General features: G+C 38.3%; 1 protein-coding gene across 1 annotated transcript; it reads left to right on the top strand.

The window, feature by feature from the left end:
• The first annotated feature begins 6982 nt into the window (after nucleotides 1-6982).
• On the top strand, nucleotides 6983-13674 carry RAB39B (RAB39B, member RAS oncogene family). Its single transcript, XM_082447898.1, has 2 exons — nucleotides 6983-9430; nucleotides 12208-13674. Exons 1-2 carry the CDS (start codon nucleotides 9216-9218, stop codon nucleotides 12632-12634), a joined length of 642 nt encoding a protein of 213 aa, XP_082304024.1. The 5' UTR covers nucleotides 6983-9215; the 3' UTR covers nucleotides 12635-13674.
• Nucleotides 13675-17032: the final 3358 nt, after the last annotated feature.

Here is a 17032-nt window from a genome sequence, read left to right as displayed (position 1 = left end):
CTAGAGAAAAGATGGACTTTTTAATAAATGGTTCTGGGACAACTGGAAAGCTATTGAGAAAAAAAGTAGATCCATATCTCACACCATACACAAAAATAAACTCTAGATATATAGGGGTCTAAATATTTAAAAATATACCATACAAGTATCAGGAGAAAATATTACAAAATTTTTCTTTAGCCTTAGTGAAGGGAAATACTTTCTAACTATGACTTAAAATCAAAGACAGCAAAATTAAAAATTGGTAAATTTGACTTCATAAAAAATTTTTTTAATTAAACACCTTTACATGGTTAAAACACATAAAGTCAAAAGACAAACTGGGAAAAAATATTTACAACATATATTACAGATAGCTAATATTTCTAATTTATGAATATATATTCATTTATATCTTTTACACATTTTTCCATTGAGATTTTGATCCTTTGTCCCATATATGTATGTATGTGTGTGTGTGTGTGTATATGTACATATACACACACACACACACACACACACACACATATATATGCTTATCTCTAGAAGAAACACAGAAAGGTAAACAAGAAACAAATAAAATTGGTTAACTACAAAGGGTGAAAAGATTTTTATAGTGCTGACTTTTGTAATCATGTTAATGTTCTACATATTAAAAAGATAAAGTAAAATCAACAATGATAGGAGAACAATAATCCTAAAACAAACCAAAAAGACGAACTCAACTATACTTCAAATAATTAACAAACACTTGCAAGGAGAAAAGAAAAAAACGCATGCCTGTATTTTTTAATGCAATTCTTTGCCTATATAGTCTCAACCTGAAAAGAACTCAGAACATCAGTAATATCTTGAACCATTCTTAGCAGGCTTGCTTTTTGAAGGGATATGGGAATAGCAATTGTGAAACATTCGTGTTTTTTTTTAATTGTGAAGAAAAAAGACTGTACTGATGAACATATTTGAAGTTGGGCACAGTAGTTGCCAAGGGAAGAAAGTGAAAGTCTATAAACAAGTCACAGTATATTTTTCAAAAGAGTAATACATTAAAATTTCTTAGTGAGATTTTAAACTTTTAGAATCTGTGAAATGAATGTCTACTGCAAACAGAAAACAGAGAAACACCTATCAAGAAAATCTATAAAAATTTTATAAAGCAGAAATCTGTAGTATTTGAACCAAGACCACTCCCTCCCTTCCCACCCACCCCCCACCCCACTCGTCGCTCCACTCCAGACTGCTGTAGCTTTCTCTTCCCTCCAGAGGGCTTTCTGCCTGCGAGGAGCAGTGTATCAACCTTTCTCATCCTGACCCCCACTATGTGTTGCTGAGGCTGAGTCCCAGGCAAGTGTGGTTGAGAAGTGGCAGTTCCCCTCTTCCACTCAGCCCCCACTTACGAGACTGAGGCTCTACATTGGGTGCAGTGTGTTGAGAAGACCGGGGTCCTGATCATCGTGCTCTTTCCCTGGCTTATGAGTTGGTGGTTCCACTTCAGGCTGATGCCCCCTTCCAAATGTTCAACTCCTAGAGCAGGAGTGTCACTCAGAGAGAAGCTGGCCATTGTCCCCAACCCCAGTTCCAGAGCCCTGGCTCAGAGATTTTGCCCAAAGGGAGGAGCAGACCATAAAACAGCTAGCTCCTAATGTCTTCCCAAAGGAACTGATTTTATTTACAAGAGAGCATGGAGAAGTTCAAACCTAAGGACACCCTCAAGAACAGTGGAGGTTGTAGTGAAAGGCACTGGGTAGAAACTTGTGGATTTAATGAAAATACAGACTATCAGCCAGGTAGGAGCCTTCCTGGGGTCAGAACAAATACCAAGCATGAACTTCAGAAACTATTCTTCAAAGGAGCTGCAATGTGATGATTGAATTAGTTTGAAGACCAATTTATGCTCCCAAGGCTTTGATGAAAACAGTATATTATCAGCTGGCAATTTGTGGAGTTTAACAGCTGGATGTGGTCAGGCAAAGAGAGTCCTGCCAATATTACTGTCATTCCAGGGTAAAACATCATGGGGGCAAGGGGACAGACTTCACTAATATAGTCCAGCTAGTCACTAAAGAAGAAGAAGAAGAAGAATTAACAATAACCAACCTTGGGGTGGGGAGTGGACCAACAGTCAGACTTACTACAATATATTGTCTAAAATGTCTAGTTTCCAACAAAAAAAAATTATGAGACATGCAAAGAAACAAAGTATGATTCATACACTGGGGTGGGGGGGAAGTAGGCAACAGAAACTGCCCGTGATAGCAAGTAGCTGTCAGATCTAACAGAAAAAGACTTCAAAGTAGTCATTACAAATATGTTCACAGAACTAAAGGAAAGCATGGTTAAAAAAGTAAAGGTCCATACGATGGCAATGTCACATCAAATATAGAATATCAATACAGAGATAGAAAAAAGAACCAAAAGGAAATTCTGGAGTTGAAAAGTACAATAACTGAAATAAATAATTCACTAGATGGGTTCAACAGATTTCAACTAGCAGAAGAAAGAATTAGAAAATTTGAAGACAGTTCAATAGAGAGTATGCAAGCTGAAAATGAGTCAAAAAGAATGAAGAAAAATGAACAGAGCCTCAGAGAAATGTGGGACACCATCAAGTGCACCGACACAGGCGTAATGAGAATACCAGAAGAGAGAAGAGAGTAGAAAAAATGTCCAAAAAAATATCAGAAAACTTCCTAAATTTATTGAAAAACAATAACCCACACATCCCAAGAAACTCAATGAACTAGCAGGATAAAGATAATGAGATTCGCAAACAGATGCATCATAGTAAAAATTCTGAAAATCAAAGAAATGATAAAAGTCACAGAGAAAATCTTGAATGTAACAAGAAAAAAAATGACTCACTTAAAAGGGAACACCAATAAGATTAACAGTCAAGGACTTCCCTGGTGGTGCAGTGGTTAAGAATCTGCCTACCAATGCAGGGGACACGGGCTCAATCCCTGGTCCGGGAAGATCCCACATGCCGCGGAGCAACTTAGCTCATGTGCCACAACTACTGAGCCTGCACTCTAGAGACCGCGAGCCACAACTACTAAAGCCCACAAGCTCTAGGGCCCGCATGCCACAAGAGAAGCCAACGCAATGAGAAGCCCACGCACCGCAACAAAGAGTAGCCCCCACTCGCCGCAACTAGAGAAAGCCCGTGCACAGCAATGAAGACCCAAAGCAGCCAAAAAATAATATAATTAATTAATTAATTAATTAATTTTTAAAAAGATTAACAGTCAACTTCTCAAAAGAAACAATGCAGGGGAGGGGCAAGATAGGAGTAGGGGATTAAGAGGTACAAACTACTATGTATAAAATAAGTAAGCTACAAGGATATATTATACAACACAGGGAATATAGCCAAAATCTTATGATAACTATAAATAGAATATAATCTTTAAAAATTGTGAATCACTGTGTTGTACACCTGGAACTTATATAATACTGTACATCAACTATACCTCAGTAAAATAAAGAATGAAAATGGTAAGAAAAGAAAATGCATTGGGATAACATATTCAAAATGATAAAGAAAAAAATGTAAACCAAGAATCCTATATTCAGCAAATCTATCTTTCAAAAAAGGAAAGGAGATAAAGACAAGATAAACAAACAAGCAATGACTGAATTTGTTGCAGACCTGCCTTACAAGAAATACTGAAGGAAGTTCTTCAAGCTGAAAGCGACTGCAGATGGCAATTCAAACAAACACACACACACAGACACACACAAAAAAACAGCACCAGTAAAGGTGTTTATGTAATTATAAAAGTGCATAAATGTATATTTTTCTCCTTTTTTTGAACTGATTTTTTTAATGTATAAAATAATATGTATATGGTGTACTGTTGGGCCTATAACATAAAATGTAATATACTTGCCAAAAGCAGTGCAAAAGAAGTGACTGGGAGTGAAGCTATATTGGGCTAAGGAAATGACTACAGATGGCAAAGCAATAATTATAACAATGTATTGTTGGATTTGTAATATTAATGGACATAATAGGTATAATAGTAATATTAAAAGGGAGAAAAGGGAATGGAGCTCTATAGGAGTCATGTTTCTATATATTATATAGAATATATATATATGGAATAAGGTAGTATACATCTGAAGGTGATTCTGATAAATTAAGAAATATTTGGTAAACCCTAGAGCAACCACTAAAAAAAAAAAAACCTCAAAAATATATTTTAAAAAATCATTTAAAAACTTCAAATGCTACATTATAAAATATTCACTTAATGCAAAAAAAAAAGGTAATAAAGGAGAAAGAAGAATAAAAAAAACCCCATAAGTTATATAAAAAGGAAAGAAATAAAATGGCAGATGTTGAAGAGTGGCCCCCGCTTGCCGCAACTAGAGAAAGCCCTTGCATAGAAACGAAGACCCAACACAGCCAAAAATAAATAAATTAATTTAAAAAAAATGGCAGATGTAAATCAACTATAACAATGATAACAATACTAACAGTCCAGGAAAAAAGCAGAGATTGTGAGAGTGGATAAAATAACATGATAAACTGTATGCCGTCTACAGGAGACATACTTAATATTCCACAATACAAATTGATTGAAAGTAAAAATATGGAAATATATTATGCAAACAGCAACCACAAGAAAGCTGAAGTGGCTATACTAATATCAGACAAAATAGACTTCAAAACAAAAGAAAAGTTACTGGAGACAAAGAAGAACATTTCATAATGATAAAAGGGTCAATTCATTCTTATTACAAATATATATGCATTGAAAAACAGAAATCCCAAATATATGGGGCAAAAACTGATAGAATTGAAGTGAGAAATAGTTGTACAATAATAGTTGAAGACTTTATACTACACTTTCATTAATGGATAGGACAACTATACAGAAGATCAACAAGAAAATAGGAGACTTGGCCCACACTAAAAACCAATTAGACCTAATTCACATATATAGAACACTCCACCCAAAAGCAGAATATACATTTTTCTCAAGTGCACATGGAGAGCATTCTCCAAAATAGACCATATACTATGCCATAAAGCAAACCTTAAGAATTTTAAAAAGATACAAATGATACAAAGAATGCTCTCTGACCACAAGAAATAAAATTACAAGTAAATAGCAGGAAAAATGTGGAAAACTCACAAATATATAGAAATTAAACAAAACACTCCTAAGTAACAAATGGGTCAAAGGAGATATCATAAAATAATTTGAGACAAATGAAAATGAAGATACCAATATCAAAACTTATAGGATGCAGATAAAGCAGTGCTCAAAGGGAAATTCATAACTGTAAATGCCTATATTTAGAGAAAAGGAAGATCTCAAATCGATAACCTAACTTTACACCTTAAGGAACTGGAAAAAGATGAACAAACTAAATCACACAGAAGGAATGAAATACTTAAGATTAGAGCAGAGATATATGAAATGGAGAGCAAATTAAAAAATAGAATAAACAAAACCAAAAGTTGGTTCTTTGAAAACAAAATTGACAAATCTTTAGCTAGATTGACCAAGAAGAAAAAGAAGACTCAAATCACTAGAATCATAAATGAAAGAAGGGACATTACTACTGACCTTACAAAATTTTAAAGTAATACATAGTATTCCTTTATAAGGAATACTATGAACAATTGTATGCCAACAAATTGGATAACTTAGATGAAATGGAGACATTTCTACCAAGATACAAACTACTGAAACTGACTCAAGAAGGAATAGACAATTTGAATAGAGCTATAACAAGTGAAGAAATTGAATTAGTAATCAAAACACTACCCACAGAGAAAAGCCCAGACCCAGAGGGCTTCACTGCTAAATTCTAGCAGACATTTAAAGAAGAATTAATACCAGTTCTTCACAAACTCTTCCAAAAAGCAGAAAAGGAAAGAATGCTTCTCAGCTCATTTTATGAGGCCAATATTACCCTGATACTAAAACCAGAAGAGGACATTGCAATAAAAGAAAACTATAGACCAATAAATGTCATGCATATGAATGAAAATATCCTCAAAAATACTAGAAATCAAATCCAAAAACATATTTTTAAAATTATACACAATGCTCAAGTAAGATTTATACCAGGAATGCAAGGTTAACTCAATATCCAAAAATCAAGTAATGTAATACATTATACCAAATAGAATAAAAACAAATCACATGATCATCTCGAAGATGCAGAAAAACCATTTGACCACCTCTTAAAGAATACACTTAAAAAATCGGGAATTCCCTGGCGGTCCAGTGGTTAGGACTCAGCGCTTTCACTTCCAGGGCCCAGGTTTGATCCCTGGTCGGGGAACTAAGATCCTGCAAAGCTGCATGGTGCGGCCAAAAAAAAAAAAAAGTTGAAAAATATAAAATCAATTATATTTTTATACACTTGCAATGAACAATCTGAAAATGAAATTAAGAAAACAATTCACTCACAATAGCATCAAAAATAATAAAATACTTAGGAATAACTTAGCTAAAGAAGTTTAAGACTTGTAAACTGAAAACTACAAAGCATTGTTGAAAGAAATTTTAAAAGACCTTCATATATGGAAAGATAGTCTATGTTCAAGGATTTGAAGACTTAATTTTCTTCAGATGGCAGTATTCCCCAAACTGATCTACAGATTTAATGAAATCTCAATCAATATCATAGCTGCCTTATATGCAGAAATTGACAAGCAGATCTTAAAATTCATATGAAATTGAAAGGGGCCCCAAGTAGCCAAAAACAATCTTGGAAAAAAAGAGCACAGTAGGAGGACTCATGCTTCCCGATTTCTAAACTTACTACAAAGCTACAACAGTCAAGACAATGTGATACTGGAAGAAGACTAGACATAGACCGATGGAATAAAATTGAGAGTCCAGAATTAAACCAGTCTATGGTCAACTGATTTTCAACAAGGATGCCAAAATCATTCAATGGGGAAAGAGGGACTTCCCTGGTGGTCCAGTTGTTAAGAATCCACCTTCCAATGCAGGGGATGCAGGTTCGACCCCTGGTACTACTGAGCACATGGGTCACAACTAGAGAGAAGCCTGCGCGCAGCAAGGAGGAGCCCGCAGGCCGCAACGAAGATCCCGAGTGCTGCAACTAAGACCCGACGCAGCCAAAAATAAGATAAATAAATATTTTTTTTTTAATGGGGAAAGAATAGTCTCTCCAACAAATGGTGCTTGAACAAGTAGATATCCACATGCAAAAGAAGGCAGCTGGACCCCTACCTCACGGCATATATAAAAATTATCATAAAATGAATCACAGACCTAAATGTATGAGCTAAAACTACAAAACTCTTAGAAGAATACATAGGAGTAAATCTTCATGAACTTGAATTTGGCAAAGTATTCTTAGACATGACACCAGAAGCACAAGCAACAAAAGAAAAAACAGACAATCTTTACTTCATCAAAATTTAAAACTTTGCACTTCAAAGGACACCCTTAAGAAAGTTCAAAAAGGACACACAGAATGGGAGGAAATATTTACAAGTCACATATCTGATAAGAGACTTGCACCTACAATATGTAAAGAACTCTTACAACTCAGTAATAAAAAGACAAATAATCCAGTTTTTAAATGGGCAAAGGGGGAATTCCCTGGTGATCCAGTGGTTAGAACTCTGAGCTCTCACTGCCAGGGGCCCAGGTTCAATCAATCCCTGGTTGGGGAACTAAGATCCCAAAAGCCACTCGGCGGCCAAAAAAAAGAAGGCAAAGGACCTGAGCCTACCTTTCTCCAAGGAGGATATGCAAATGGCCAATAAGAATGTGAAAATATGCACATTGTCATCAGTCATCAGGGAAATGCAAATCAAAACCACAATGAGATACCACTTCATACCCACTAGGATGTCTGGAATCAAAAAGTCAGAAAATAACAAGTGTTGGAAAAGCTATGGAGAAATCAGAACCCTCATACACTGCTGGTAGGAATGTAAAATGGTGCAGCCACTGTGGAAAACAGTCTGGAATTTCTTCAAAGGATGTAACATATAGTTACCATAGGTCACAGGAATTCTACTCCTAGGTTTAAACCCAAAAGAGTTCAAAGTACGTGTTCAAACAAAAACTTGTACACAAATGTTCATAGCAGCGTTATTCATAATAGCCAAAAGACGGAAACAACCCAAATGTCCATCAGCAGATAAATGGATAAACAAAATGCGTTATGTCACCCAATGGAATAGTATTCAGTTATATAAAGGAATGAAGTCCTGATACATGTTACAATGTGGATGAACTCTAAAACATCATGGTAAGTGAAAGAAGCCAGTTACAAAAGTCTACATATTCTATGATTCCATTTATTTTTAATGACATCAGATTGGCAAGAATTAAGAAAGAATATCATATATGATGCTTGAAGTAATGCCAAAAAAATGGTCTTTTCACATCTTGCTGACTAGAATTTAAATTGCTCAGTATGTTTGCAAAGTATAATGCCCATATATATAACATTTAAAATATTCATACTCTTTGACTTCCTGGTCTTTCTTATTAAGACTCTATTTCATAGAAATAATGTATGTGTGACTATACTTAAGAGAATATTGCAGCATTGTTATGGCAAAAGGAAAATAGTTGGAAATGGAGAGATGCCAATGATTCTTTATTAATTGCAAAAAGCAAGTGTCAGAGTAATGGTCCAGTTCGATCATATTTTTGTAAAATCAAACAGCAATAAATGTGTATATGTATATATATTTTCATAGAAATACACGTGGAAGAATATATAACAAACTGTTAATATCTTGGGGAGGTAGGGGGCAGATAATAATAGACTTTCCTTTTTTGTATATTTTTGTATTGTTTCGTTAGTTTTAATGAAGAGGTGTTACTTTTGCAATTTGAAAGATAGAGAAAATTTTTAATTAAGAAGAGGAATTAGAAAGGAAGGGAACGAGCTGTTTTCCCGGCCATTTCTGTGTGCGCTCCTCTTACAGACAGTGCGGTCCTGAGCGTCGCCTCTACGTGGAGGATTACAGTAACCCTGTAGTCGGTGATGAGTCAGAGTGCGTGGTGCTGATGCTGCTGCCATTTCATCACCTCTGCGAGCGCAGCATCCGTCCCTCCGCTCTCCCCGCGCCTGGGCCTACCTCGCCTCAGGCTCCCAGGCCAACGATGCGCTCGTGGCCGATCTAGATCAGGACCGAGCCGCGCTCTCTGAGGCCTCGGCCGGGCGCCCCCATCTCGCCGCCCACGGCCCGGGCCGAGGAGACCTGCCGAGCCCCGGCCATGGAGGCCATCTGGCTGTACCAGTTCCGGCTCATTGTCATCGGGGATTCCACGGTGGGCAAGTCCTGTCTGATCCGCCGCTTCACCGAGGGCCGCTTTGCCCAGGTTTCGGACCCCACGGTGGGGGTGGATTTTTTCTCCCGTCTGGTGGAGATCGAGCCAGGAAAACGCATCAAGCTCCAGATCTGGGATACAGCGGGTCAAGAGAGGTTCAGGTGGGAGCGCAGCCCGGGCCCGCGAGCAGTGGGAGGGTCTTCGGGGCTTGCACCGTCCCTGGGGAAAGAGGACTTCCTGGCCCTGGTCTCCGCCCTTAGGGAAGATACCGAGGGTCTGAGAGTTTCTGCTCAAGCCCACCTTCAGGTAGCTGGGAGTTCAGTGCAGGGAAAGATGCACCCTGGCAGGGAAGGCCAGTCAATAATACATACTGCTGGCACCACAACTGCACCAACCTGCCCCTTGGTGGCTAATAAACGAGCTGGAGTTGATCACTGTAATTCATCAATTTCAGTCCCTATACTACATTTCGAAAATGTTCCCAGGTCATCCTAATGTAACTGACAGATATAGATAGGTGATGTAGAGATAGAGATAGAGATAGCTAGATATAGATATATAGATATAAACATAGATACTGTATAGAACTATAGATCTATATATGAAGTAGACACTGATGATTGATGCCTTCTTGCAACCAGCAGACATTGAATGATCATCCACTATATGCCAGACACTGCACTGTTTCTGGGAAAACAGCCTGAGGAAACTCCTGCAAGGGCATGCCATGTAAACAAAACAGACATAGGCATTTCCCTCTTAGAATGTCTGTGCTAGCATACTGGGGGCAAAATAGACCAGCAATTACACAAAAGAGTGCCTTGTTCATATTTGTATGCCCACGGCCTACCAGAACGCTTAGCACATATTGAGTACTCAATGAACAGGTTTAATTTTCTCTTACAACCCTTTGGTGGCCCTTGTAGTATGTATCATTTGTAATTATACGTATGAACACAGATGAGGGAAGGCTAAGTGGAGAAGATGAGGCCTGATGAGTGTGATACCCAAGCAAAACAGGAAAAGCCCAGGGCAAGGAAGCAGCATGTGTGAAGACAGAAGTGAGGGAGAGCAGTGTACACAGAAAACTTTGAGCTACAGTCACGCCAAGCAGCAGGAACTAGATCAAGAGGGCTCAATAGCTCATGTTTAGGATCGTTTCTTCATTTAGCTATCGAACGCTAATCAAGCGTAGAAGATGCTGCTTAGGTGGTTGAAGAGGGGTGGGGAGAAAAAAATTCAAATATCCTTGTTCAGGTTCACTTTGAACTTGTGATTGCATTTCTCATATTATAATTGAAGAAAGGTATCTTTTATGCTTATTGGAATTTCTTTCTGTATGAACAGCCTTTTCCTATCCACTGATTATTATTTATTGGGTGATAGTGATTTCTAACAGCTCTTTATATATTAAGAACATTAATCCTTTTCTGTCATGGATATTCTAAACTATTTTCCCAGTTTTTCATTTGTCTTTTAACTTTAAGAAAATTTTTTGATGTATGGGAGGTTTTAATTTTTATGTAGCCTTGTGTTGTATTTATAAAGAAAGGGCTTTGCTACTTTCTAAATAGTCACAAACCATTAATGTAATCATGTATTTTAGAGTTTTGACTACAGCTTGCCTATTGATTTCTTGAACCAAGCTGTTCATGAATCACAATCTTTGTTCATGTTGAGTTTTCTGGTACACCTACCATTCTCCATGAATCTTCAACCATAAGGGAATTAGAAATGCTTTCAGTCCTTACGGCCGATTTGCCTGGTTCTGGAGACAAACTCAATTTGTAAGGTTTGTTCTTACCATCATCTAGCTTGGACTTTAATTCCCCGGACATTGTTTATTCTGTTACCACTGGGCCATTTGCCCTAAGCCTTAAGCTATTGAGTCCCTCGTTGTTGATCTTCATCCAAGGAGACAGAAAAACTAAAAATAAACATAGATCAAAAAGCACAGTAGTCTAAAGCAAGTGATTGTACAAGCAAGAAGTTCTACAATGTCTAATATGCTCTGAGAAAAGTACCATAATGTGTATTGAAAATGAAGCTCCTCAAACCAAGGAGCGAAAATGCACAAGGTTTCTTCTGCTTAAGAAGCACAGAAAATGTATAATAGGTTTTAGAAACATTCTAAAGCATTCTACAATGCTTTAAATAAATCATAGCATTTTAAGGGGAAGCTTTGGCTATTTGGGCAGTTTTTCCCAGCCTGTGGCTCCCAAGCCAGCCTCTTCGAAATGTGTCAGGAAGTGGGGCCAGCAGACACTTGGCTCAAGGCCTTTGCAGACCATCCCTCTTTTTCCTATTCCCACATGGCCTGGAAAATAAAAAACAAAATTATGTTCCTCCTCACAGAAGAGACTGAGGACCCCTGTTAGATTAAAATAAAAATATAATAATAGACAAACGTGGTAATGATAAATGGGAAAAAATGGAGTATATTGTAATATACCTATATACTTATAAGCATTTTCTGTCAACTATCGTAAATTCATTCTTATTTTTTAGAAAATCCTTTTCCAACTACTATAATTTGTAATGAGTTCTCCAGGTCACAGAATACTTTAACATCCATTATTTCATTTGCCTCATGATAACCTGTTACTTAGGTATCCCACTGAACAGAAGAGGAAGTCTCATTCAGCTATTCAGATGTGGGCATGGAGAGTTAACTGTGGCGCTTGCCTAAATCGAGGGAAAATGCCTGTATGTCCATGAGCATTCGTTTCTAGAAGATTCCATCTCAAAGTTTTGCTCAATTGAGAATTCATATATCATTATTATTATGGAATGACATTTGTATTCCTTTGTTAAAAAAAGAAAACAATTTTCACCAAAGGACTATGTCACTAACCAGAGACAACAGAATACACTGAGTTCATTGAAGTGCAGGAGTTTGGGCATGGCCTTCATTCTTTACTTCTTTCTTGTGTTGTAGATCCATCACTCGTGCCTACTACAGGAACTCAGTAGGTGGTCTGCTCTTATTTGACATTACCAACCGCAGGTCCTTCCAGAATGTCCATGAGTGGTTAGAAGAGACCAAAGTACACGTTCAGCCCTACCAAATTGTATTTGTTCTCGTGGGTCACAAGTGTGACCTGGATACACAGAGGCAAGTGACTCGCCACGAGGCAGAGAAACTGGCTGCTGCATACGGCATGAAGTACATTGAAACGTCAGCCCGAGATGCCATTAATGTGGAGAAAGCCTTCACAGACCTGACAAGAGACATATACGAGCTGGTTAAAAGGGGGGATATTACCATCCAGGAGGGCTGGGAAGGGGTGAAGAGTGGATTTGTACCAAACGTGGTTCACTCTTCAGAAGAGGTTGTCAAATCAGAGAGAAGGTGTTTGTGCTAGTCAGCCCTATTATCTCCAAAACATGCTCTCCCACCTGAACTTAAAAGTGACCAAAATGAATAGAATCATCGTGCGACTGAAGAGAACTCAACCTCCATATTGGATACCAAGTGAGCCTGCTCCCCAAGGGGCCCTTGGACAGGTGATGGGCGGGTGGGTGGGTGGGGGAGCCTGGGTGCTGGAACTGGCACTGTTTTGTGGCCCATGCTGGGCAGTGGCCGCTCTGTGTGCCCTTTGTGGACCGCATGTCAAGGAACTGAGGTCTGGGGAGCTAGGCCCCAGAAAAGTACACCCACAGTCAGGACAACTATTTCTTGGTATTTCAGCTCATTCATAGGTCACGATCATAAAGAAATATGTAAAGGGGAGAAAAGTATCACATTGGGAACAATTAGCCAACCTAAAAAAGAGTATGAGATCAGCTTAATCAGTGAGAATATCCTGCACTAAACATATGTGCTGGGTTTGGTTAAAAGGTACCAATTAGCTTCTAAACAACTCATGTGTAAAATGAGGGGTGTGGACCAGCCTTTTGCTAAGACCCTTTCAAGGCCTGGTGTTCTAGTGAAAACGGTGTGAATGTGGAAAAGGGAGGCTCTTTACACACTGTTATTGTCACACTTGAAAAAATGTACAGCCTTGTGAAAGAATAACCAGCTGTGTGTAAGAAATTGTCCCACGCAAGTTACCGTGTAAGTAGAAGAGAGAAACACTGTAACTCCCATGCCCTCCTTCCCCTCTGACCACGCCTGGGGTTTCACTGCATTGGCGACTGCAATCTGAAGGTAAACACCTGCTCAACAGGAGGTGCGGTAAGCCTTACAGACACATTACAGTTCATTGGCTTACCTATTTGATCATCGTAACAAGCCGTTAGGGTTTCTTCCCCAGTTTACGAAAAAATTAACTGAGGGGCAGGAGAGTCACTTGACCCCTGGTTCTTGTTTCACCGCATCATCCTGCTGTCAGATGAATAAACTGTTATTAATTTGTTTACTTTGGAAGCGATATGACTGTAAATAAATATTCTCTACATGTTAGGATATGTTTCCTTATTGATTACAACTCAGCTATAATCCTGAGGGAACCCGGGCATGAGTCAAAGGTAAAGCCCATTCAGGTATTATTGACAAGAGGATTTTACACAAGTGAAAACACGTTGGAACTGTTCGGGCTATAAATGTTCTTATCACTGAAACACAGTGGATATATTATTGAAAGGAACCAAATACGGCAATGGGGAGTGGGATGGGGTTAAAATACTCACCTCACAATGACCTTGGCCACTTGTTTGCCTTATGCCCACCCTGGGTTCCTGTCTACCCTAGAAAGTCAGCTCTCAATTCTCAGGTGAACAGGCAGCTAACTGCATCAGAAACTTGGAATGGTTGGCTTGAGGTTCCATTATCTTCTTGAAGAGACGTGATGCTTTAAATGATTTTTTTGAATTGTAGCCAGTTCAGCTAGGCAAAAGCCATACTTTTCACAGTAAGAAAATAATTCTGATTAGAGTCAGCTTTCTCATATCCATTGTGATAGGAAAGCCTGAGGATGGTAAATTGCTTTGAAATATGGTACTGAACTTCAGGATGGATGTAACCAAATCTGAAATTTGGGGGATTTACTTCAGCCGGAATAAAGAAGTCAGATCATGAAAATTATGGAAACAAACCACCTTGGACCTATGTGCAGCATCAACCCCAAGTGACCCAGTCATCGTCTCTTCCTTCGTTTAGCATGACCTGGCTTGGGTGGAGTAATTAAGTTGCCAGCTTTGTGGTTGTAGAAGACAAACAAAAGATAGTAAATTGGGTTAACACAAAGTTTCATCAACTACTATACTTAATTATGTTTAGAAGATTCTGAAAGCAAGATTATCCAGTGGATAGATGAGAGTTGACTGGATTCTGTCAGTTCAAAAAAAAGGATAGAAACAAAACTCTCTACCGTTTTCTTGACTTAAATACATCATATGTATACTTTTCCCATTCCTTGCATTTTTTAGGCAGGTTTAAAAATTCTCAGCATAGATCCAGCAGAAGTGGCTGAGCTTAATTGCTTAAACAAGTTCTAGAACTTTCAAACTCATTTTAGTAGAATTCAGTGCTGTTGTCACTGCAATAACTGGGTTTTAGAAAATGTGTGAAAAAAATCAGGTGTTAATACAATATTAAGGATAAAGCTTTAGAAGCTATTTTATTACATAGGTGAAGACAAGGTAAACTAACTTGTAACAAAGACCACAACTGCATGTTGGATTAGATTGTCTCATATTCCAGAATAAAATGTACTGTATACTTTTCCTCACTTTGTTGTGCACTGTAATGAAATGTGAAAAAGATGTTTTCTTTAGCTGTATGTGAATGAAAATATGCTTGTATTTAGTAAAATGGTTGATTATGTGACTGTGAGATTCCAAGTGTGTGTTGTAGCTGTTTCCAGAGGAGTCTGTCACTACAGTGTAGCAACCACTACAAAGAACATCAGTTAGCTGTGACATATGCTATGCACAACAGTATCTTAAAGCCAGAAAGTTATATGATCATCATGTTGAAAGTCACAGAGACCTCACTAATGCCTGGAAATCCCATACCACTTTTGGAAACATCAGTTCTCTCAAGTCTAAATCTGAATCAATGCAATTTTTAGTCAAGGATCTTTTTATTTAAATTTTAACCATTTTTAAAATTAAATTTATTTATTTATTTTTTTTTTTTTTTTAAATTTTTGGCTGCGTTGGGTCTTTGTTGCTGCGCGCAGGCTTTCTCTAGTTGCGGTGAGCAGGGGCTACTCTTCGTTGCGGTGCGTGGGCTTCTCACTGCGGTGGCTTCTCTTGTTGTGGAGCATGGGCTCTAGGCACGTGGGCTTCAGTAGTTGTGGCTCGCAGGCTCAGTAGTTGTGGCACATGGGCTCAGTAGTTGTGGCTCGTGGCTCTAGAGCACAGGCTCAGTAGTTGTGGCTCACGGGCTTAGTTGCTCCGCGGCATGTGGGATCTTCCTGGACCAGGGCTCGAACCTGTGTCCCCTGCACTGGCAGGCAGATTCTTAACCACTGTGCCACCAGGGAAGCCCTTAACCATTTTTATTAAATAGCTCCTAAAATTTTTTTTGTTTTTTAATTGAAGTATAGTTAATTTACAATATATTCATTTCAGATGTACAAAATAGTGATTCAGTGTTTTTATAAATTATACTCCATTTAAAGTTATTCCAAAATATTGGCTATATTCCCTGTGCTGTACAATATATTCTTGTAGCTACTTTATTTTATACATAGTAGTTTGTACCTCTTAATCCTCTACCCCTATCTTGCCCCTCCCCCTTCCCTGTCCTCACTGCTAACCACTGGTTTGTTCTCCATATCTGTGAGTCTGCTTCTGTTTTGTTATATTCAGCAGTTTATTGTATTTCTTAGACTCCATATATAGGTGATGTAATATTTGTCTTTCTCTGTCTGACTTACTTCACTTAGTATGATAATCTCTAGGTCCATCCATGTTCCTGCAAATGAAAATATTTCATTCTTTTTTTACGGCCGAGTAATATTCCATTATATATATATACACCACATTTTATACATATATATATATATATATATATATACACATACACCCCGTTATACACACACACACACACACACACCACATCTTCTTTATCCATTCATCTGTTGATGGACATTTAGGTTGCTTCCATGTTTGACTATTGTAAATAGTGCTGCTGTGAACATTGGGTGCATGTATATTTTTGAATTAGAGTTTTTGTTTTCTTCAGATAGAGACCAGGTAGCTTATTACAATTGTTGTCTTCCCTGGAAAGTCTTCTTTTCTCCAGGCTAAATTGCCCCAGTCTTTTCAAGTCCTACTAAGGTGTGCTCTTTGCGTCAGGATCACTTGGAGCATACAAATGTTGCCTGGGGTTTATAGTACATATTTTGGGGAGGGTAAAAAAAAAGGGGGAAGATGTTTGATTCTGAGTCTGGGCATAGGTACGCTGAGTTCTGTGCAGCTTTATCACTTTTATAATCATGAGTGAATGAGGGAGGGAGTGAGGGAGGGAGGGTGGGAAAAAAAGGGAGGGAAGGAAGGAAGGACCAACAATGCAACAGCGTTTAACATAGTTTATCACTCCTCAGGGCTTGATTATCTTTTCTTCAGTTATGTTAAGTCCCTTGGTGACCTCATTCAGTTCCATGGCTGTAACTACCAACGAGTCCTGAATTTCTATCTCCAGCTCGTATCTTTCCCATGGACTCTGGACCTTTAGAAGCAACTGTGTAGCCAATATCTCCATTTGAGGGTCTATTAGGATCAGAAATGGAACGTGTCACACGGTCATTTGTTGCCTGAGTTACTGTGAGAGCTGATTTCACTGCTTCCACTCTTCGCCCCCACACTCTATT

Source organism: Balaenoptera physalus, assembly GCF_965194825.1.
Source record: "Balaenoptera physalus genome assembly, chromosome: X".
In the NCBI taxonomy this organism is placed as follows: domain Eukaryota; kingdom Metazoa; phylum Chordata; class Mammalia; order Artiodactyla; family Balaenopteridae; genus Balaenoptera; species Balaenoptera physalus.
Note: the sequence above shows the minus strand (reverse complement) of the source record. Positions and strands in the feature narration are given on the sequence as shown.